The 24746-nt window shown below is 39.9% G+C and overlaps 1 protein-coding gene across 1 annotated transcript; it reads right to left on the bottom strand.

Annotated features, from left to right (window-relative positions):
* Positions 1-2354: 2354 nt before the first annotated feature.
* Positions 2355-23285, bottom strand: ric8a (RIC8 guanine nucleotide exchange factor A). Its single transcript, XM_068723833.1, has 14 exons — positions 23057-23285; positions 17758-17805; positions 14963-15176; positions 13661-13809; positions 13353-13433; positions 12219-12318; positions 11766-11947; positions 10565-10659; positions 10320-10470; positions 6683-6778; positions 6428-6572; positions 5879-6023; positions 4780-4899; positions 2355-4248 (listed from the first exon to the last, which is right to left on the bottom strand). Exons 1-14 carry the CDS (start codon positions 23138-23140, stop codon positions 4107-4109), a joined length of 1752 nt encoding a protein of 583 aa, XP_068579934.1. The 5' UTR covers positions 23141-23285; the 3' UTR covers positions 2355-4106.
* Positions 23286-24746: the final 1461 nt, after the last annotated feature.

The following is a 24746-nucleotide window of genomic DNA, read 5'->3' on the forward strand; positions in this document are numbered from 1 at the left end:
GAATAAATACTTTAAAGACAAACTTCTTTCCTCAATGTTTCTTGTTTCAGTATTCAGTGTTTATTGGACTCACTCGGTACTATTGAATAGTTTTTCTTCCGCCACACATTGTAGAAACATGATATATTCTTTCAGGTCATAGCATGAAATCAAAGGTTTGTGAGAGAACGGTTAGAAATGTGTTATCTGTTAGATTTATGTTTGGTGAGAGACTAACACTTGGAGGGATCGCTTCGGCATATCAGCCAAGAAGAAAGGTATGCTTAAGCAGAACAGAGATGTTTTTACATAGGTTTAGACCCCTGAACACAATATTAACATGGTTCTTATGAATATAGATTCCAGTCACCTGCATGTCTTCAACTAGGAGGGGACGGTGTTCCAGTCTAGAAAGGTATTATTTACTTCTACATTGCATGTTTTATCAAATGTTTGTGTAAAGGTTCCTTTTTGTATATTCATGTATTGTTTCTTTTTAGTTTTAAACAAAGAACTAGAGGAGCCAGCCTCTGTTTTTCCCATACTAGATTTAGTGTGATTGATTTTGGTTCGTGTGCAGTGGTTTATTCATAACTTGCCTACATATTTTGTGACAAATTCCTCTTTTTACTCATAACTCTACACCGACCTCCCTGATGATTTATCAAATGTTTTGATTTATTCCATCCCTCCTTTATTATGATCTGCATTTAGGCCTTTTATTGAAGCCCACTTGTTGAGTGGAGGTGAGTCTTTTATTATATGCATTGTCAATATAGTCTCTAGTTCCAGTTTGTTCTGGGTCTTGTGCATCGAGTATCAGCGGGTCACAATAATATGAGCAGAAGGCTCCAGTTGGACAGGCATAGGTGCTGTTGTCCTACTTCGACAGGCTTCAACTCCGCCAATAGAAGTGTCTTCTTATTTAGTCAAAGACTGCACCCATTTGCCCAATAGGTGAGGTCTCATGAGCCAGGTGTAGACTTCTAGGCGGTAACATTTAGGAGGGAAACTCTGCTCAAGCATGGCTGATGATGCCTGACAAAGATTTCTGTTAGCTCGAAAAGTTACACAGTTCATATTGCTGTAAGCTTTTAATACAGTGTGTTGATCTTTTAGAGGGGTCAGCCAGAGAATCTTCAAAGATAAGAAAGTCATGCTGTCCTTTCAACACTGGGTCTCATCGGTCTATGTTCAGGGCAAATGGGATTATAATATACCAATAAAAAATATCAATTTATCAAATAACAGCATGGGGCAATGGCAAGGTTGTGATTGATTTTTGCTTTCATGCAACTTGGAAGATAAGAAGCAGTGCTATGTCATGGAAGAATTTTTTAGCTGTTTTAAAAGTTAGAAAAAGAACTGCAAACAAACAATTTTTCCAGTTTGTACAACCTAGTGCCAGATTCAAGTCCCATCTCAACCGAAAACAAGCCCCATTCAATGAAAGACAGCCCAAATCAAAGCGTGAAACCATTACATGCACAATAGAAAATGTATCTTTAAGCATACAGAGCTTCATACCTGGATCAAATGACCAAAGATAAAATGTTGGATGAACAGGCTATCCAAATGCACAAACAAATACACAAATGACAATGAAGTCGTCAAGCTAAGTAGGTCCTTCGTTATCTCCAACAACAAAACCCAGCCAAATGTTGATAGAACCAAATTTTATCTACCAGCCCGGCCCAAATGGGCAGAAACCAGCCCAATCTGGCAACACTGGGAACCCTGGCAACCGCCAGTCGTGCCTGTTATTAATGGAGCGTGTGCTCGTCTTCAACGCTGTGCTTCCTGAACTTTAGTTTTCTCTGTGGTAGTGCCATTGTGTTGCCTATAATGCGGTTGTTGCTTTGTTGCATTTTTTTGGTTTTGTTGACGCATTGCTGTTTCTTTTATAAATTTGGAATGTTTTATGTCATTTTCTGGTTCTTTGTTTAAAAAACAAAACAATAAACGGGTTTTATCTAATGCAATCAGACACACAGTTAAACCGTATATTCCACTTACTTCGTAGTGAAAACTGCATGAATGGGAAGGTTCTACACAAGGTGTCAATAGATAGATCTTAGTGAGCAAAATATTACCATAAGCAATGGGTAAGAAAACGGCAAATCAATGTAGACATTAAATCAAAACGGCAGTTAAAGGGACCCAATTGTTCATGGTGATTGAGGTAGAACAAATCCTTAAAATGTGAGCTGGAGCGTGAAACATTCAAAGTGTGGACAGCTGAATGAGCTAAGAGGATCACTTCAACCGAAACATGGTGGTGCAGCACATGACAACATTACAATATGACACGAGACAACTCTAGCATTTAAACACATTTATTAGATATTATACAGCTAATAACAATATAGAGTATTCATTTAACATGTTTCAGATTCTCTTTGCTCTCCGTCTTTGCATACAGGTATTTCATCCTCACTGAATTATGACTTATGCGTCTGCAGTTTCACATTTGACTTTCACTAAAAATAAAACATCTTTATGTAAAACAACAGGCATCTAAAATCCAAAAACACATTCCATCCATTGTCACAAACAGAAGTACATCTCTTTGGCTAGCTTTCAAACACGTTCCTCTGCTCTCATGTAAAGTAGAAATGACATCGCGAAGAGTCCCAGCACACTGTAAAAGATGGAGGCAGAGACTAGTTCTAAAATGCAAGATTATCCTGAGTAACGGTGAAGCCTCAACAAATCCAATCAAAACTATCTGGGTTTGTGTTTTGCAAACTGTATGATATTGTTTCATGCTGCAACTGTTCATTAGTTAGTCCTTTCAAACATGCTGGTGTTGAAAGTATACTACAATAAATGAACCATACCAACACAAACCACCTTTTTGAGGCGGGTGAGGTTCAGGTTTTGTGTCATTCTGGAGCCAGTAATAGTCAAACCAATGGCCACAGTGTAACGTGTGTGTGTGTGTGTGTGCGTGTGTGTGTGTGTGTGTGTGGGGAGTTGATTGAGAGATACCAATGACCAATCATGTGTAGCTAATTACTGATCCCAGTAACGTCACAAACAGCAAGGACTGTGTGATAAAGTAGGGCTGTACCCAGTTCATGTTTTTTACAATCAAAGCTTTTATCAAGGTCTTTAAATGAAGCTTCAAATGTCTGTCGTCATATTTTATGAGGTCACCCTAAAAAAATTCTCAACAAAATCCAGAGCATGAAATGATTCTTGTTTTTTATGAAGTCATCTTTCTTTGATGAATAGAATAGACAGCAGTGCGTGCTTCTCTTTGTGTGCAGCATGAAAGGCTAAACGCCAACAAAATGAGGATTGAAGCAGATTATGTTGTCGGTAAAAACATGATAACGTATTCTTTTTTCAATAAATTGTTGGAAATATTTGTATCAGATGAGTTGGTAACGTGACGGTGTGGCGGTGTGTATTCAGGAATTGTCGGTGCGTTCAAGGATGCTCTGATATCTCAGATTTGAGAGTCGCCTCCCCATCAGGAACCTTTTTCATGTGAGAAAAAAACTAAATTCATATTTGTGTTAAATGAGCTGCAAAACTTGAGCTGGGAGTTAATTTGGGAATATTAGAGACCCATCAGAAAAATAAGGAAAAGAGACTTTTATATCTTGGAAGACAAAAGAGATCAATCAAGAAACCTATACTTTGGAAGTGAATGAATATAATGAAGATTAAAGTACTGATGAGACATAATGTCCCATTGACAGGAAAGCTGTCAATGATCAGAAGGAGCCTCTTGGAGACAGTTGACTGAGGAACAACGTGGTGGAAATGGTCCTCTTTGTGCACATGTGATGGCCTTGTGTAAAGAGGTGGAACTATAGTTCATTTCAGTTCACTTATAGTGAACTGAAATGAACTGAGACAAACGTCTGAGAGGAAGGAAACTAATGGCAGTCATTGAAAAGTGTTGATTTGTAGTTGACAGGATAGCACATATGAGCTGCCTCCCATGTACTCTATGCTGTGTTTTCATTTTGTCTAAACAACGTTCCATAACTCACCTCCATCACAATAAGTAAACAGGAACTGGTTGGACCGCGTGGCGTGAATAAATTAAATAATGACACAGATCTACTCTCACAGAAATTAAATATGTTTCCGCCTTCATGCTTCTGCGTTTGCTAAGCCTCTTCCTCACTGTCTGAATTAACCGGCTCTTCTGGCTGGAACAAAGGATTGTGGGCCAGTTTATGCATATCCTCTGGAGAAATCTCTCTCATCTTCCCGTCCATACCGAGCTGCATGGGCTGGATCAGATTGTTCCTGCAGGGAGAAATGGTTCAAATGTAACTATGAGTGCTGTGCCTGCAGTTTATGAATGGGTATGTATGATTACATAGTTCTGATGGGCAGGTGGCACTTTGCAGACTATGAATGGGTGTGAATGGTGACATGTAGCGTTAAAGTGCTTTCAGTGGTCGGACGACTAGAAAAGAGAAACACAAGTAGAGTCCATTTACCATCTGTGAGCACAGACCGAGTATTGAAACCTGTGGCAGTATTATTGAAAATGCCTCTGATTCTAAGTCGTGTCTACTTATTATTTATTCATTTATAATAAATAAATAAATTGACAAAATAACGTAAATCAGTACATTCTATGGTGAAGACTTGCTTTAAGATTAGGGTACGGTTAGTAGAGGTTATGGTAAAGAAATGAACATAAGTCAATGTAATGTCCCCAAATGTGTGTGTGTGTGTGTGTGTGTGTGTGTGTGTGTGTGTGTGTGTGTGTGTGTGTGTGTGTGTGTGTGTGTGTGTGTGTGTGTGCGTGTGTGTTCTGCTTTTATTGACCTTGACAGTCTGTCAAACATCTGGACCAGCTTCATGGCTTCAAATTCTTTCTGCTCCTCTGTCATTCCCTCCATGGGGTTGGGCTGTTCTTCTTCTACAACTCCTGTTATTGGGTTTATACTGGAGCAGAACAAGAGACAGAGAAATATCAAAGGGACAGAACAAAGCAAAACTAAATCTTTGAAAATGAAGCAGCTGATGTGCCTAATTAATACACTTTGATTCCCTTGTTTATCCTTCAATAATTTAGTCCTTAAGGTACAGAGGTCTGCTGCACTGCCAATCAAAGGCGGGAGCCATTAAATGCTGACTCCAACAGTTAAGAGCCTCCGTCGCAGAGGCGGCCTTTTGGAGTTGTGCCCAGAAGGTCATGGGTGCAAGCTGGAGAGGTAGTGGTCTTTTCAGGCTTGGTCAGACCAGAGGATTCCTGGAGCAGCAGACCGGTATCAGGAAGCCTGAAGGACTCTGTAGTCACAGACGCTCCATTATCAGGCTGTCAAACTGTTCAGTTTAACTGGGAAAGCTCTTAATGGGGTTACCGTCAAACCTCGCATTCAGGAAGAACAGTGTGAATTCAATTCTGCCTGTGACATATTAGCTATCTGATGGATTTAGCCTGAGCTCTGGATTTAGCATTCACTTCACCCTACACGTACCTACGGTGCTTTGGTTAGTGACGATAATATCGAGGATAAAAATGGCCAAAATGAGTGTCGGGGCGGCTGTGCTCGTCCTTAGAGTTAAGGTAGAACTACTGCTCCTTTGTAGGCAGTTGAGCTGGTTCAGCCCTCTGATCAGGATGCCTCCTGGACACTTCTTTGTGGAGGTATTCATGTTCAAGTAGGGGGACACATGCTGGAGGGGTTATATATACATATATATCTGTATAGTTATTGAAGACCTTCAGATACTGCAGACAGACCTGGAGGAGGTCTGAGCTACAGTCACCAGATCCAGATGAGCAGCAGGTGGATGGATCATTGGTTAAACGTAAAAACTACAATTAAGTATCCATCAAGCTCATTAGCTACACAATACATTTTGTTAAAAAGGAGGCAGTTAAACACATCAGACCATGAGTTTATGTGGGGGTACTGACTGGGCCTTGGCTTCTCTGTACTCCTCTGTGTCAGACTCTTCATCCTCAGAGTAGATCCCAGAGTCTCTGCCCCCCCTGAGCAGTCCTCTGGCAGCCAGAAGACCAGCAGCATTACCGTATCCAGTGTACTTAATGAACCTAGAGACTGGATAGAGCATAGAACATTACACTACTGTTGATATGGCAGTTTTTCAAGAACAATTCAACAAGCCTTTGGTTGGAGCCAGAACCATAGATCTCTACATCAGCTATCATAATAATTCAAGACATACTAGCCAAGATAAGTATTAAGACAGATGTTTTTATCAATGAGCATCTTAAGAACTGCTCATTTGATGTGAAGAACCTCTGCTCAGTGATTATTATCCCATTGGAATGGGGTTCAAGTCATATTATGTTTGATCATTTCACCATAGCTACTTTTGAAATAATGTGAATATAATTGATCAATTGAGATGCTTGATGTCTCAGTGAAACATGGGCTTTAAGTCAGTTGTACAAAAATGACTATGAATTATTGAAATAAATCAACACAGATATTTCCCTCACCACTTTCTTTGCAGAGAACAAAGAGGAACTCGGCGGCACAGTCCTTGACGTCAGTGTCGATGCACGTCATAATACGGACTAGTTTGTTCCTCAGAGCATTGCCCACCTCTGGCTTGTTCGTCACATCACGCAGGGGGGGCAGCACCTACACACACACACACACACACACACAAACACACACACACACACACACACCTGAGCCATCAAAAGTATATTATATAATTCAAGTCTTCATCACAGACAACCAGAATTTACCTTTGACCTGAGGAACTTTCTGGTCTCTCGGTGGATTCGGGCACTCTCAGTCAGCAGGTTCAGTGATGGGAGAAGGGTTTCCTTGAGCTTACATCCCTGGGAGGCAAGAAAACTTCATTAAACAGGAAAAATGATTTCATGATGACTATTACCAATCAACTGGACCACAATAGCAAACAAGTCAGTTTCATCAAACATATCTATGTAAAATAGAGAAATATAGTTTTTCGATTGTGTGTTATTTGGCGTTAATGTAATGGTAGTAATTAGAAATAAGAACATGTGAGTAGAATAATTATTTAATAGTGGAAACGGTTAATTGAATTGTCAAATCCGGATCCAGACGCCGTTGTATCTGGACCTGGAAATAAAACCGATAGATAATGGAGAATTATTACATTTTGACGGAGCGCTTCTATTTTAACCGGCGCAGCTTTTCTAGACTTTACGGCACTCGTTCAGCGGTCCAGGAGACACAGCGACCAATTACATGTGTATTAAATCACATCACATGATGCTGCTCAGCCAATCAAATATGTGTATTCTGATCATTTTTGCCCTTGACTTGAGTGGGATAAACACACACAGGAGAGAGAGACAACAGTCGGAGAGAACGTGAGTCAGAAGTTATTTTACATGACGTTCTCCAAGAAGAGAAAAGTGGACAGAGAGACCAGAGAGACCAGTCTTTAACCAAGAATGGACAGACTCTTATATGTTCATTCTCACCACGGACAGTTCATAACCAGTATGTCTCATGTGTTCAGTTCATAACCAGTATGTCTCATGTGTTCAGTTCATAACCAGTATGTCTCATGTGTTCAGTTCATAACCAGTATGTCTCATGTGTTCAGTTAAAACCAGTATGTCTCATGAGTTCAGTTTAAAACCAGTATGTCTCATGTGTTCAGTTTAAAACCAGTATGTCTCATGTGTTCAGATTAAAACCAGTATGTCTCATGTGTTCAGTTCATAACCAGTATGTCTCATGTGTTCAGATTAAAACCAGTATGTCTCATGAGTTCAGTTTAAAACCAGTATGTCTCATGAGTTCAGTTTAAAACCAGTATGTCTCATGAGTTCAGTTTAAAACCAGTATGTCTCATGAGTTCAGTTTAAAACCAGTATGTCTCATGTGTTCAGTTTAAAACCAGTATGTCTCATGTGTTCAGTTCATAACCAGTATGTCTCATGTGTTCACTTTAAAACCAGTATGTCTCATGAGTTCAGTTTAAAACCAGTATGTCTCATGAGTTCAGTTTAAAACCAGTATGTCTCATGAGTTCAGTTTAAAACCAGTATGTCTCATGAGTTCACTTTAAAACCAGTATGTCTCATATGTTCAGTTCATAACCAGTATGTCTCATGTGTTCACTTTAAAACCAGTATGTCTCATATGTTCACTTTAAAACCAGTATGTCTCATATGTTCACTTTAAAACCAGTATGTCTCATATGTTCACTTTAAAACCAGTATGTCTCATGAGTTCAGTTCATAACCAGTATGTCTCATGAGTTCAGTTTAAAACCAGTATGTCTCATGAGTTCAGTTCATAACCAGTATGTCTCATGAGTTCAGTTTAAAACCAGTATGTCTCATGTGTTCAGTTCATAACCAGTATGTCTCATGTGTTCAGTTTAAAACCAGTATGTCTCATGTGTTCAGTTTAAAACCAGTATGTCTCATGTGTTCACTTTAAAACCAGTATGTCTCATGTGTTCAGTTTAAAACCAGTATGTCTCATGTGTTCACTTTAAAACCAGTATGTCTCATGTGTTCACTTTAAAACCAGTATGTCTCATGTGTTCACTTTAAAACCAGTATGTCTCATGTGTTCAGTTCATAACCAGTATGTCTCATGTGTTCAGTTTAAAACCAGTATGTCTCATGTGTTCACTTTAAAACCAGTATGTCTCATGTGTTCACTTTAAAACCAGTATGTCTCATGTGTTCAGTTCATAACCAGTATGTCTCATGTGTTCAGAGACCGTGAAGATTATTAAAAGCAGCAATGTGAAGCGTCACTACGAGACAAAGAACAACTCTTTTGAGCAAACGTACCCACTCACATCTGAAATGAAGTCACAGATAATAAACAATATGATCAGAATCCTAACACATGAATTCACTGTCCAACAATAATACAAACAGACAGGAATAGAGCTAAAGTGGTTTTAATCACCACAGATAAAGTATCTGCACACAAATTTCTCTTTTTATAAGATGACCACAATATAATATCAAGGCTTTTCTGATTGACATCCATCAACCATGAATGAACTGAATTTAAAGCTGCAGGACAATTCAGTTAAATGTTTCTAAAAATAAGTACTTTATTTTAAGAGTCACATTTTTCAAAGGCGTTCTGTTATGTATTATTTTTTTAATCCTTATTTTACATGAAATTAGAGAACATTTATTATGTATTATTTATGATTCATCCAGTTCAATTTAAAAACTGACAATAACTATTGTTTAAATATTATTCAGTTGAACTTTCTATATTTAATTTCAGTTGTTGACTACATACAGACGTTAATACAACTGTTGGCTACTTCAATATATATGGGATTAAATCATCATTACTGTGATGTTCTGGACCTTTGCATGAGGAAAGTCTCTCTAACTGGACCTCGTTGAACATTAATTGAATATCCCTGATCTATGGAGCAGAGCCAGATAGTTGTCAGGGTCTGATCGGAGCCGGCCAAAGGTACGATTTGATTGGCCAGTCTACGTTTGAGGGCCGGGACTTTATGAAGAGTCAATCGACGAACCAAACTAAATTAATTAAGACCTACATTGTACTAAACCAGAATTGTCTTTTAAAGGTACTATATGAAACAATCTCCATGTATTATTGCCAATGTTTGAACGGATTGTAACCTGAGATGAGACCTTCCCCGACTGTCTCTGTTCCCGTTATCAGCCTGTGGACTGACAATCGTGGAAAGGACTCGGGACAGAGTTGCCGAAAAATCCATACAGAACATTCAATAACTGTCCACAGGCATAGACTGCCACCAACCAGCAAATGACACACTGCCCGTCATTGACACACCAGTAGTCTTCATCATACAAAAGGAGTTCTTCAAGGAGTTCTTCAAACGGTTAAGCCTGCACTGGGGAAGTCCCCAGTGCAGTTCTCTTAATGACCACCAGTATCATTAACAAAAAAGACTTTCTGAAAGTTCCACATAGTACCTTTTATGTACAACGTAAATGTAATTAGTAACTTTCCACCACTGTTTGTCAGGTCCATTGGGTTTTTATATTGGTGTGCATAGATTATAAGTGTATTAATGAAACAGCTGCATTTGTATAAAATCATTAAAAAGTACACCTATAAAAACTCTTTTTACATGAGTACATTGTAACTAGTAACTTGTAGTAACCAGATGGCAACCTGTTATATTGCTACTGTTAAAATCATCCATTAACATGCAGCTACACCTAGCGACAAAGATTATGCTCTGGCCTTCATACACCTCCCAGAAAATAAATCTTTTTTTTAATTCTTGTTCAATCAAAACTTACAACCATGTTTCCTGTAATTAAGGTTATGATTCATGCCTTTTCAGTAATTATCATCGCATCGGAGGTACTGAACCCACATACACAGAGAGTCTTTTCTTACCCGGTCAAGTGTTTTCTCCATGAATTCCAGCAGCATGTTGACAGCATCCATGTTGACCCCCATGTACTCAATGGAGCCTTGTTGCACTTTAGGGATCAACAGTACATCCAAACAGAGCAGAGGGAGGTTGCCTAGCAAGTTAACCGTGTGGCTGAGAAAAAGAGGATGAGAGAGTTAGGGGGACTCATGTAAGAGCGACGAGTGTAGCGATCGACTAACAGAAAAACAGGCGCGTGTTGACCTACCTGTGGAACTCATCAGTACGCTCCTCTCCGTCTGCATGGCTCATAAGACAGTGTCTCATCATGGCTCCCAGATGTCTGTACTCTGCTGCCTCTTCCTTTACACACAGATGTTACACACACATTGTTCCCAAGAGAACCTTTATCACTGTAAAATGTTCTCTTTTCTATACATTTTACATTTGTTTGTGTGCAACAAGCTGACTAGGAAATGTATTCTTGCTTTGCAGATAATATCTTCCAACAGACAGAATTAAAATTTCTGGCATGTTCAACACACACTTGTTTGGCTGAATTGTCTCAAGAAACAGAACTTTCAGGGACTTTGCTATTCCCTTGAGTTTTCATCTAAAGCCACGACACCACAAGGTTGACATTTTTGGTTTGGACTGAAACAATTGGATGGAATCGTCTCCACATGAACATACTTTAAGGAACCCCTGACTTTCCTAAATTTATCCAGTAAAATTTCTAAAAATCTACTTGATGGATTGGCACAAAACTTGGTTCAGACATTCATGTCCCCCTCAAGATAATCTTCAATAACTTTGAAGAGCCTTTGAATTTGTATCAAGCTCCATCATCAGGTCAGGGTTCCAAATTGTCCAATGCTTTGGTTTATGTCCAAATTCCTGCAAAACTAATGACATTCAAATGAGCCTCACCTACAGTTTTTTTCTTTTTCTTGTATAAGTAGCATGTACAGTAATTAAATGTTACTATACAAGCATGAAAAACTCAGGTGGTGAACTTGCTCAACCTTAGCATTTGGCTAAAAGCAGTACTAGCCTAAGTACAGCCGACAAAAGGTTGTAGACTTTTTGGTGCAACACACACACCGGCCACGTCATGTAAACTATGACATCTGTAAATCGCATCCGGTGTGTTTTACAGTGAGAAGATACAGTAGCCTGGATGTACCAACACCAGGGGCGAATGTGACAAAATGACTACTTTTCTGGAGAGTCGATGCACGGCTAAGCTGAAATAAGACAGTGGCGTATCCTGAAGAGTTGATACACAAAGTAAACGACAGAAATGAGTCATTCTGTTTTAACATACGGTAAGTGGATTTTAGATGATGTGAAAAGTCATTGGATTCAATGACTTTTGACAACACAATTCACAATTATTAGTATAATATTGATTAAAACAGGCCAAACGACACTAAGAAAAAACAAACTCCCCCAACATGCTTCAGTACCTCGTCGACCTTGCGCCTGGATGTGTCGAATGTGATATTGAACAGTATTTTCAGTATTTCCATGGCTAGTTCTGTCTGCTGCCGGCTCAGTGGGGGCAGTTGTTCCCCCTCCTCTAACCCTGCCCTGGCCGTCTCCAATGTATCCGGCCAACACAGACCCAGTGTGGCATCCAACTGGTTGCCTAGCGGACACACAGGACAGAAGTTATCAACTAAAACTCTTTAGCTCAGTACATTTGTACCTTCTTGTGAATGCTTGTCTACTTTTGTGTGATTATTTTTCACAAGTCTTGTTAGAGATTCATCATGAGTTGTTCAGATCATCATAGGTGTTACAGACCAGTCGTGACCAGGACGGTGAGTTGCCTCTCAGCCTTGGAGACTAGAAACCTAGAGGGCAGATGTTGGTTTCCCAGGTCAGAAGTTACACTGGTCTCACAGGAAATGAGTTACCTAGCAGACTGATGCCGTGAAGCTCCTGAACCAGCTGCGCCCTGACGTCCATTCTCAGGGCAGTCAGCAGGAAGGTGATGCGCAGGTCAAAGAAACGCACCTGGACAGAGAGCAGACGCATGGAGACTTGTTTCCTCTATCTGCTGATTCCTCTTCAGAGCTTTACTGGATATCGAACCTCAATAACTATTTGGTATGTGTTGCATCAAAAACTATAGAGTACCGAAAGCAGGCACTGGATGCTTGGGCAGTCTGTATTTGCAGTTATTCTCATTTGCTGACTATATTTCTGAAGTCTTGTTCAGCAGGTTTGAGTTGACACATCATTAAATATGAAAACATTCGAGAAGTTTGGCGGATTTTGTTAAATGAAAGTAAAGGTTTGAGTATTTGAACCTGTGCTGAAGAGTTTTAACCCAATCTCTTAAGAATTATGTTTGTATTTAACTAATTTGCAATAGCAAAGATACGTATGCAGTTTTTATGGTTATCTCAAATCAAACTCTTGGTTAATAAAGACAAAAAAAAAACATGGTAAAATATTGGAAAACTTAAGACTGAGACAGGACCAGGCGGCAACCTCTGGTTCTGAAAAGTGAAGCCAATGCTTCATGTGTTAAAGCTGCATTCTCTCTAATGTCCACCAGGGGGCGACTCCTCTGGTTGTATAGAAGTCTATGAGGAAATTACTCTACTTCTCTCTTGATTTATTACCTCAGTAAACATTGTAAACATGAGTTTATGGTCTCAATCTCTAGTTTCAAGTCTTCTTCAATACAGCATGATGTTCATTTAGTAAATTATGGTCCATTTAGAGTCAAATAGACCATAAAGCAGGGTATGCTATAGGGCGGGGCTACATGGTGACTACTACATCACTTCTCCGCAGTCCAAATATGGTCACTTCCCTTCACTAGTTGCAAAAGAATAGCGAAAATGCAGACTTCAAGCCTTCCAAAGCATAGTCACCAAACCAATGTGTGACGTTACTTCTTATATGCAGTCAATGGACATGACGTGTTTACTTATTCAATATGTCCCCAAACTGCAATCTTCTCCTAACCTTTGTCAGGATACTTTGACACTACTAAGTAGACTCCCACATCAAAGCATCTATCTAACTGACATCCATACCTCATGGATCCAGGTGGGATCATGGCACTGCTTCAGCCTCTCTGCCACACCTTTTATCAGCTGTAGATCTGCTGCTACCGCCTGCAATCCATCCATCCATCCATCCATCCATCCATCCATCCATCCATCCATCCATCAATCCATTAATCCATCAATCCATCAATCCATCAATCCATCAATCCATCCATTCATTCATCCATGCATCCATCCATAGATACATTTTAGAAAATTAGCACCAACCAAAGTACATTTAGTAATCTGAGGAATTCCTGTCAACGTAGGTATGAGTAGACACACAGCAGACTGACCTGTCCTGTCTCGTTGTGTAGCAGGATGTTAGAGATGGACTTGAGAGATTCAACAATCACTTCCTGGTCAGCGTTCTCTGAAGGAGGGGAGGCTTCCTTCACCTCCTCGTTGGGTACCTCTGCTGCCTCTTCCCCCTCTCCTTCCTCACCTTCCAATAGGAAGAGAAAGAATGGCAAAGTCAAGCAGCACATCCAACCTTTATGTAGACAGCTTTTGGGTCAAAGGTTGGGCCGAAAGATAAACCAAACTCTATTTCAGCTCATTTCGATCTTTCTGCCACACTGCCATGCACGTAAATGCTGTCTAGAATCTTGACTTGTGTAACCGCTTCTACTCACAAGAGTTGTGAGCATAGATTTTGATATGGGTGAACTTATATCCTGATTAAAGAACAAAGAACAGATGGACAATAGACCAACAACAGAAACCAAACAAAAGATATCAAATGATAATTCTGGTTCAATGAAATGGAATTTTTGTCTATAATTTATCAGTAATAATATCAAGGTAATCATTCACTTCTGGAAACAATATGGTCAACATGTTTACAATGAGAAGCAGTCTGACGGTCACACAGGTTAATCCATATTATAAACATTTGATTTGAAATGATAATCCGTCATTGAACAGGAAAACAGTGAGCAGGACTTCAGTAAGTACGGTTGGTCAAAGTTGAAGCAGGAAGTGGGTCAGTTTACAATGATGGACAATTACAGCATGGTTTGGATAGTCATTTTACTGTTCACCGTTGTTTCCTTATCTGCAAAGTGAAAGCAGTATGTTGACACAACAGCAGCAGCTTCACTGTCTGTGTACACAAGATGGGTTCAGGGACAGTTATGAGTGTAGGTCACCTTAGTTTTGGCTGCGCTCAGAACGCAACACGCACTCACTGTAGTTACAACCATTAAATGGGAGACAAATGTACTTTAATCGTCAAAATATGCTTTTTCCTGCAATGTTAAATGTCTGTTGTATGCTGAATTGAGGACACGCAATTTCAACTGAAATGTACTTTGAATGTTAGAACTGAAATTCAGCAATTTAAACAAGACTTAAAAATATATTTTAATTCAACACTTCAATTAGGGTTTAAATTGAGAATTTATGCAAATAAAATCTCGGTAAGCAGGTCTAAATTTAGAGTTTTAAAAAGACTTTTGATTGGTGCATTAATGTGATTCTTTTGCTCCTTAAAGTGTCATGGGATTAAGGGGAGTTTCCCACAAAACAGGAGCACCAGGACAGAAGCTTTTGGATCTAAAACCCTGGAGAAACCTGGGAGAGTTGGCAGGAATTACCTTGGCCCTCCGCCGGCTGGTTGTGGGCAGGTGTGGCAGTACTGACCACGGCAATGCCGGCGTAGCGGGCGAGAGTGGACATGGCAGAGCGGGTGATGAAGGGCTCCAGGCAGTGTTTGTCTCTGGACAGGATTCGAACCGTTTCTAGACAGGCCAGCTGACAGGAAGGCTGCAGCTCCCTATTCAGGAAACCGAGGACCAATCCACCCAGAAGCTGCATCACACAACAAAAGAAAAGATTTCAATCTTATAGGTAGATATAAATAACCTCATTTGGAAGTTGAGTCACTTCTGAACACTTATTGAAATTCAAATTCTGTTGCTGTGTGGACATCTGGGCATAACAATAAATTAAAGATGCTAAATGCCAAATTCAGAGCTTATCTATTGCCTCCACGCGGCTCTTAACATGCCGACAGTACAGACAATGGTGACAGAGCTGACAGAGCTAATATTGTTAGCCAGTGTGGGACCTGGAGGGTGAGCTTTACGCTTCCACGACGACAGCCGGAGGCAGAGTTATAAGCTTTAACCGCCTTACGAGCGCAATGCAGAGCTAAACAGTGAGGCATGCTCACATGCACGAACATGGACTTAAGTATTTAGTCATTTTCACAATTAGGTATTAATTTACTTATACGATTCAAAGCCATTTATACTTTGGTTTATTTAATAATAGAAACGCAAGGATGATGATATGTAGCATACCACTACAAGACAATGAATGACAAATACACCAGGTCACAGCTCGACTGTGAAGGCTACTCTCAATGGACAATATTACCACCATACTGCCAAATCTAAGAGAAAGGAAACAGCAGTTTCATACATGTGTATCATCACATAAACTGAAAACTTCCACCCATAAAAGCTGAATTCAAGCTGCTGCTAGTGTCACCATTTTTCCACAAGTAAATATGTTTCATGCTGAAGATGCTCTTTGAAAGGAAATGGGGAGGTTTAACCAAGAACTTTGTGAATTTTCCTATTTTAGTAAATACAGTACTAGTGACCCTTGACGGTCAAGTAGAGATGTGCCGATACCGAGTACCAGTGTAACTACTACATATATTTATATATATATATAGAATTATATGCATATATATGTATTTATAGAATGAGATGTGTATATATATATATATATATATATATATATATATATATATATATATAAATAATTTCACCACCGCCCCAAACAATAACCTTCCCATAACCATCAAAAATTCTAAATGTTACCATTATACTTATAGTCATCTATGGTCGTTATTTTCTTAAAAACAGACAATTCAAATGATTAGGAAATAAACCTTGTATTTAAATGTCTCCGAAAAAGAATCTTAGCATTAGTATTTTTAATGATGTATCATTAGCTGCTTAGGGCTAGTGTTAGAAGTTAAACAGGCTATTCACTCTGTAATATCTATTCTATAGTTCTGTGAAAACATCCCCTTCAAACAACTCTATTCATTCAAGTTTTTACAAGATTACATTTAAACATAGTATGATCAAGATCTAATTTACCTTCCATGAACGCATCATAATGTAACTCAATGCAACCTTGCGTTAGCTGTTAGCTCTGTTATTTAGCCAAGCAGGACTGTGCTGCCCACCGGCTGCTAACAGCTAATAGTTAATAGCTAGCTCTCCTACTGCTGGTTTCAACACAGATTAGTTATTCAATATGTAGCATTATCAGAAAAAATAGGGTGTACGAATGCAGGTAAACAGCCCGTGTGGAAAGCAAAAGAGGTGGAATGCATTGACTATGATTTATATTTTTATGAGTTTAAAATTAGCTTGGTTAACTGGCTACTTGTGAAACAACCCGGTCGTACGCGTCGTCTTACAACTCCAGTCTCGCATCTGAAGTTGTGAACAATGAACAGGAAGGAGGAAGTCTTGACCCCAATATCAGCAGGCTACACCAGAACCACAGAGATATTGCAGACCGATAATAGATGGCTTCCAGGGTTGTCCTTCCACTAACTTTGACACGTCCGTCGCTGTCAGCTCCATGGAGACTTTTCAAACGTTAACATTCCAAATGTGTCCCAGCTTAGTAGTCTGAACATACACAAGGTTGTGAACGTTGCAGTTCAAGAACACTTGCGTCCTCACTGACTCACTTGGTCGGGTTTTGGGGAATTAGCAAAATGGTGAATTAAACCAGAATTACCCCCTCGCAGTTGTATCTATCCAGCAACCAGTCAAGTTGCAGTTTACATCCACATCTGTCCAAAATGTCATCACTTCATAACTTCCTATTAGACTTTGGTCTGAAATTGTCACAATTAGCATATGATTTTTTGAGTCATGGCCATAAACATATTTTGTGAGGTCATAGTGATGTTTGACCACCAAATTCTAATCAGTTCATCCTCGAGTCCAAGTGGACGTTTGTGCCAAAAGAAATTCCGTACAAGGCGTTCATGAGATCGAGATCAACCCCAAAACACGCAGCCTCAGGCCACAGCTGTTGTCTTAAGTTGTAGATAAACTGTGGAAGAAGCATAACACAATGCTCATTGCTTATTCATTCATTTCATAACTTATCTTCTCAAAGCACCGGGCATGCACACATATGTTCTTTTACTGGTGACTTCTGTGTTAATATAGATAGTTAGCTGCCACCCTCGGGTTAACATTGTTGCCGTTGTTCGCAGTGTTGGGCAACAGATATGCTCTGAATTTGGAATCAAACGCCTTTGAGGAATCTTCAAGAGAAAGGCATCTTAATAATACAGATTATTCACATCAACAGTCAATGAGCAGTACTCGGTGTTCAGATGGATTACCTCTCTGTCCCGCTCGTCCTCCTTGCTGAATGTAAAGCAGTGGTTCATCTGGAGGAAGAAAAAGCAGAGGGTGCAAATAAAAGGTGTGAGGTAAAGAAGAGCCAAAACAGAAAAGAAGAAGAAACAGTAAGGATGGAGAAGAGGGAGAAGAAAGAGATACATGTTGAAGAAAGAGAGCACAGACAAGTTGGTTTGTTTTAGTGCTGCACAACCTCTAACGGAGGATGTTGGACTGCATTACACAGCTCATCTCTTACCATCAGTGATACTGTCTTTAACTATGTCCCACATGTTTCCCAGACAGTGTAACACAACCCTGACACAGACAGTAAAGGCTACTTGACACAGTAACAATTTGCCTCGATGGATTTCCACTGGAATGTTTACATGAAACTTTTTAATAAAACTATAGTACTCGCTGTATTCCTTTTTAGTTTGTGTGTTTGGCAGCACAGAATACGCTGAAAACACGACATTCTTATAAAGTCTTGGTGAACAAACACATCCAGCAGACACAGAGCAACATCAGCCTTCATTCAGAGTGGCGTTTGTGTCCACAGGATGAATGGAAGTCCAATATTCACTCTCCTTTAGCTCGATTTTTGCTTTTCACCAACTCCTGAGGGAACTATTCGTCTCTTTAGCTCGAACAGTGTCTGTCTACGGTTTGCTGCTGAGCAGGTAGTGCACACATAAAACATCTGCCTGGAAAAACAGTGAGCTAAAAGAGGCTAAAAAGCTGTGTAGACATAATTGTCCGTATGCAGTCATCTGATCCGTCGATGAAGTATGAAGTACTGTCATGGCTGTGGGCTAAGAGCCTCCATGGAATCCATTACAACCATGACACGTACACACCTGTCCAGAGTATCCTGCTTATACTGAACCACTCGCCGACAACGTGAAAACACTTTTTAAATGTCAGCTCATTTCAGCATACAACTCATTTTGATCTCACTTCTCCGTTGTAAAGATCATGAAATGAAGTTTTTGTCGGTTGCATTGCTAGGCAGGTTTTGAAAACCCCAAAAAAGCATTTACTGTCATGTCCCGCTCGCTTCTACAGTGCTTCAGTTTTCAGCTATTATTTTCTGTTGGTATCACCTACCTTTTGTCTCTGGGTTCAGATACTTTACTTCCTGTCTGACAGTGTGCCCCGCCCTGATTGTATTCACCTGACCCTCGTTATCACACTCCTTTAAATGTGCCTCTGATCTGTGTGATGATTCATCTTTTCTGCTTAAAGAACATTCCAGTCTTTCTGTCCCGGTGGTTTCAGACCAGTCTTCAGTACTTTGGCTTAGATCTTGTCTTTGTCTGTTTGTAGACTGCCTTGTCATGGACCAAACCCTTGATATTAAGTAATTCGACCTGCTCTGTGTTTGACTCTTGCATCGAGTCCGTCGTCTGTTTGTAACAGACTTGATGTTTTTTGCTACCAATCTCAAGAATTGTGGAAAGTGCTGCATTCTGGTACACAAAAATATAAGAACTGTCTTTCCAGCGCAGGAAACTTTAGCGCTCTCTCTCCCTCTGTGTCTTATTTTAACTTTACCTGTGATTTCCACAACTCTTTGTTGTCTTTACCTACAGTTTAATATTGGCCCTACAAACTAACAAGTTATACTGTCCAGTTACTAAAAGTTAATCCACACCTTCCAGCCAACAGAAGCCAGAATTCTTAGTGCCCACAATATAAATAAAAATATTTTATTGGAAAAATAAGTAAATCAAAGTCAACGAGCACCAAGTCCAGGGCCCCCGCTCTGGAGGGGATCCTCCCATAGAATGCTCTTACTGGCCTGGGTAGATTGCGTGGACCCCACCGTTTGACAAGTGTAAAATGTCGTCAACAATTCTTGATAACTCGTCCCCAATACAAAGCAGGCGTTAGTCAAAGAGTCTCCATCCATAGCTATAGAATCAAGGACAAGGACTTGTGCATTCACTCAGTGTGTGTTTTTTGTCTGCCTTCTGATGTCAGGACTGTTTCCTACCAATTAAGAAATTATTTGGATGCATTTAAGCCGTCACGTTCTTGTAAAGAATAGGTAACACAGAGCAGGCCAACGGCACAGTGAGGCAGCTATTTACCAGAGATCTTGGGCCAGAGTCTCCCGCAGCACTAAGCTCCTCATCTCTTAAGGGCTTTAGAAGAGCAGGATTTGACCGGGGGCAGGAGACTGTATTTCTGTATCGGAGAATCTAATCCAATTGCCTTCAAGATCAACTCCCACACGGCTGACGAGGCTGAGGAGCATCCAGTAATGTTCACCTCCAGCTTCAGCAGCGTGTTGAGAAGGTCGGGTGGCATTTACACAAGTCAAGATTGAGAGCTCTATTTCTGTGAAGATCACAGTTAAGTGCACCTTTCATCCTCAGAGGAAACTTCTTGTTGTCTGGGAGGTGCACAGATATGTTGCCAAGAGCAGAAGATGACTCTTTGTGTATTGAATTCAACTCATGAGACATATTGAAGATGATTGTCATCACAATGATCCATACAATAACTATCTGCAGTTAAATACCACCATTCTATCAATGTAGAACTCAAATGTGGTCTAGTTTTTTTTAAATAATGTATGTCTGAAGTAATTTGTAGAGTTTGCTTGTAAACATTGTTGATGATCTAGGAACAGAAATTGTTGCCTCTTTAATCTTCATACATCATCGACATAAACGTGATCCTGGCAATAAACCACAAATTAATTTTACACTTTGTCACACCATGTTGCTCATCACAGCCACATGTTTACCCGTTATGTTATTATCAATTCATGTCTCAGGACAACGCTTGTTTAAAAGGAAAGGACGCCCCGGTGACCAGATGTGATGGAAACACAAGGGGAGGACTGGCAGGAGCCGACGGGCCTGATGGAGTTATTAATCGATTATAAGATAAGATAAGATGAGATATACTTTATTGTCCCGAAGGAAATTTGTCTTGGAAACACACATACGGTGTCTGCTGTTAAAACAATACTAAATAACAGACTGCCACCCACCAGCCAACAAATACATTTCACACTGCCCATCATACAACACACCTGTAGTGTATACCTAGATAATAAAAATAAATTAAAATCTGTATTACTAGGCTCTGGCTAGCTTGCCATTTAGGGCTTAATAATTGTTCACCGTATGAACTGTTTCCAAGGTGTCCGTCTCCAACGCACCTGTTGATCCACACTGCAGCAGAAACTGTAGAATAATTAATCAAAAAGGTTTGATAGGTAATCCAGATTACAGGGTTGGTTATCAAGCTTGACACTGAACAGCTGGCATTAATGCTATAATCAAAATACAACTTTTTTCATCTGCATGATCACACGTCAGCTGCTTGAAAAACATACAACGCAAGACTAGGTTGAAACCCGTCATACGACTGGGACCAGGCGGCAACCTCTGGTTCTGCCGAGTGAAGCCATGCGGAAGTGTCTTAATAAAGCTGCGTTCTCTCTACTGACCATCAGGGGGCGACTCCTCTGGTTGTATAGAAGTCTATGAGAAAATGACTCTACTTCTCTCGATGTATTTCCTCAGTAAACATTGTAAACATGAGTTTATGGTCTCAATCTCTAGTTTCAAGTCTTCTTCAATACAGCATGATGTTCATTTAGTAAATTATGGTCCATTTAGAGTCAAAGAGACCATAAAGCAGGGGATGATTTAGGGCGGGGCTACAAAGTGATTGACAGGTGTCTACCAGTGACGTATACGGCGTCTCTAAGTCACTCATCCGCATTGCAAATAGGGTAACTTCTGTTCATTGGTTGCCAAGATGGCGATGGCGAAATCACCGAATCCGAGGCTTAAAACCTTAAATAGTTTTAACCTTAAATACTATGTAACTTTTGAAATACATTATTCCTTTTTGGCCTGGTTTGGCCCTAAAACGTTGTCTCTCTTTCAGAATTGGTACCCTCCTGTTTTGAGCCTCTCAACGACATCACTTCAATGAGCAGACATTTAACATTGAGATGGTTCTGTGTTTGAACCACAGTCTGTATGTAAGAAGTGGAGGTAGTCATCGTGACGTCACCCATTGGTTTGTGGACTGATGTTTTGAAGTCTTGAGTTCGGTGATTTTGCCGTCGCCATCTTGGATTACGGCCGTCGCTGTGTTGTTTTATTGGCAACCAGTGAACAGAAGTTACCATATATGGAATGCGGATGAGTGACGTAGAGACGCCGTATACTTCACTGGTCAATCAATCAATTCACCTGTCAATCACTGTGTAGCCCCGCCCCAAAAGCATACCCTGCTTTATGGTCTCTTTGACTCTAAATAGACCATAATTTACTAAATGAACATCATGCTGTATTGAAGAAGACTTGAAACTAGAGATTGAGACCATAAACTCATGTTTACAATGTTTACTGAGGGAATAAATCAAGAGAGAAGTAGAGTCATTTTCTCATAGACTTCTATACAACCAGAGGAGTCGCCCCCTGATGGTCATTAGAGAGAATGCAGGTTTTAAAGACACTTCCACATGGCTTCACTCAGCAGAACCAGAGGTTGCCGCCTGGTTTGTACCAGTTATGACACATGAGAGAACATAAACAGGCCAGGTTGGATTTGTCTTTATGGGCCAAGTTATCTCAATGTGAAATCACTCCCATCAAATCACTCAAGAATTTGATTTTTTATCTATGTAGTGTTACTCTGTCAACATTAACAACCCCGAGCAGCATTTGTATTTAAATACTCAAACAGGTCCAACACCCACTCACACACATTCTGAGATATTAGTTATTATTATATTGAGTATGCACATCTCAAACATGCACACAAACTGTATTTTTCTAACAGCTTCTTGACAAAACAGTGTTACTGCAGCTCTGATTACTTAAATAATCAATAAAAAAACTAAAAAGATGTGCATTATAGAGATGGGTATTTCGTATTTTATTTACATGATCCAGAAGGATGCTAATGCTGCTCTGCTGCTACAGCTTTACTAGATAACTTCAAAGTGTGTTCACAGCTTGGTCTGCTGCCTCCAAGAGGTTTGGTGTCTCTATTGTAGGAAACACTTCCGTTTGTTTAAAATCTTCAGTATAGTTGTGAGTAATATTTTGAAATGTATGGGCACATTGTGTCACATTTGACAGCCAACAAATATATTTTTGTTAACTAAATGTGATGCAATGAAGACCTTAATGTTGATGATGTGATTTGGAGAAATGACCAGTGGGCTCTAATGAGGATGACGTCATCATGTCCACGGTACCGGTATTAGCAGCTGAGCTGCAGCTCTTCACGCTAAACACTGATGATAACCCCCGTGTTTACCTCCGTGTTGTAGCTCTGGAGAGCCGTTAGAGCAGCGTCCTGCTCTCCCGTCTCCATCTGCTCTATGGTGCCTTTTAAATCCATGTCCTGCGCCGTTAAGCTAGCAGCAGCTTCCTCCGGAGTCCTGTGTGTGTGTGTGTGTGTGTGAGAGCGTGTGTGTTAGTCACTCAGGTTGTATCTTCACGCTACAGTTCGTCACCGCCCACCGATGACCGCATGATGCCTGGATCTCGACGATTAACGGACAGGATTAGCACGAGCCAAGTGCTGCGTTCATGTGTCCCAGGGAAAGATGGAAGGAATGGAGACGTGTTGGAAATGTAGTTAATATCAGCTGTCGGATGGAAAGCTCTCTTTGTGTGTATTTATTAATGTATTATTATGATTATTATAAGGAAACCCTTTTAGACTGCCCACGTAGAGATAAGACAAAATCAAAGTTTTTATGTGTTTAAAAATGTTCTCATGTCTACTACTTTACAATAGGCGTTTCTGCTGACCGTGTAAAATGTCATTTTAATACATTTTCACATTAGTGATTGCTTTAAGCACATTTGTGTTAATTATACTTACTACTGGAAGCATCTCACATGTAATATATATGTTTTTAAATGGCTCGTGACACTACTTACTATCCTCCTTATATTTATTGATGATAATTCATTTTTTATATTTATTTATTACTGTATTAATATTCCTCCAGCTCTTCTGTCTACATGCCATCGCCTCTTAATACAACCTCAGTGGCTCTTCTGAAATCAAAGCTCCCCACTGTCTCCGTCTTTCCATGAATTTTGGGTTGAAAAATCACATCTTGCATCTTATTCACCTCGTATCATTATATTCCATATATCATTAGATATATTGTTCAAGAGTGTGTGCCTCTTGTAAAAAAATATTTTCCTAATGCCTAAATTTGAACAAAAATTATCTCAGTCCTGACAGATTTCTTCTTCTCATTCCCCAAATCCAAGTTCTCACTTTTTTCACTTCACTTCATTTCTTTTTACAGCAGACATGTAGACATGTCGCACAGAGGGACGAGCACAGGTGTAATTGATCACATTAACAAGCTCCATTGAGCTTCTTGAGGTTCAGCTATTGTGCACGTGTGGCTCGCTGCTACGCTGTCATGGTACCTATAGTTACATGAACAGTAACCTTTTGTTTTAATTACACAAATCTATCAAATGATCGTTGATACAGGCCGGTCTCCTCCCCAGGGTGTCAAACACCAACAGAAGTTAGCGTTGCTCTGGTTCCCTCGACTAAAAGCCAGATGGGCTTCTGCATGCTGTTGGTCAGTAATGACGATGGCGCGACACCGGGATTCATTTTTGGAGTAGTCGATCTCTGTTTATTCTGACAATGACAAATAAAAAAAGGAGACCCCCATGTAATCAATAGCCTACTGTCCACTCCTGCTACTACAAAATAAATGTATAACACTCTTAGTTTCCCACAGCTTAGCAGCGTTTCTTTATGGGCCCCTGTGGCTCAGAGGTGGAGCGGAAGTGAATCATCACGACTTTTTATTTACATTCATTCATTAGACACTTTTGTCCATAGCGACAGAAAATCATGTATTACAAAAGTTACATAATGCTTACTGTAATTACACCTTCTTTTTCTTATCAAAATCATAAAGCTCCACTCCAAATGTTTCTGTTTACACTGCTCCTAAACCGTT

The sequence above is a fragment of the Cebidichthys violaceus genome, unplaced genomic scaffold, assembly GCF_023349555.1.
Source record: "Cebidichthys violaceus isolate CVI_PGR_0920_01 unplaced genomic scaffold, fCebVio1.0.p SCAF_3, whole genome shotgun sequence".
NCBI lineage: Eukaryota > Metazoa > Chordata > Actinopteri > Perciformes > Stichaeidae > Cebidichthys > Cebidichthys violaceus.

Bases quoted from the DNA above. Each gene is read 5' to 3' on its own strand.
- ric8a (XM_068723833.1), bottom strand. From the start codon at position 23,140: ATGGATTTAAAAGGCACCATAGAGCAGATGGAGACGGGAGAGCAGGAC. The intron at 13,434-13,660 runs GTCAGTCTGCTG...GATGGATTGCAG, and splicing joins TACACAACGAGACAGGACAG to GCGGTAGCAGCAGATCTACA. The intron at 4,249-4,779 runs GTCAATAAAAGC...TTCTCCCTGCAG, and splicing joins ATGTTTGACAGACTGTCAAG to GAACAATCTGATCCAGCCCA.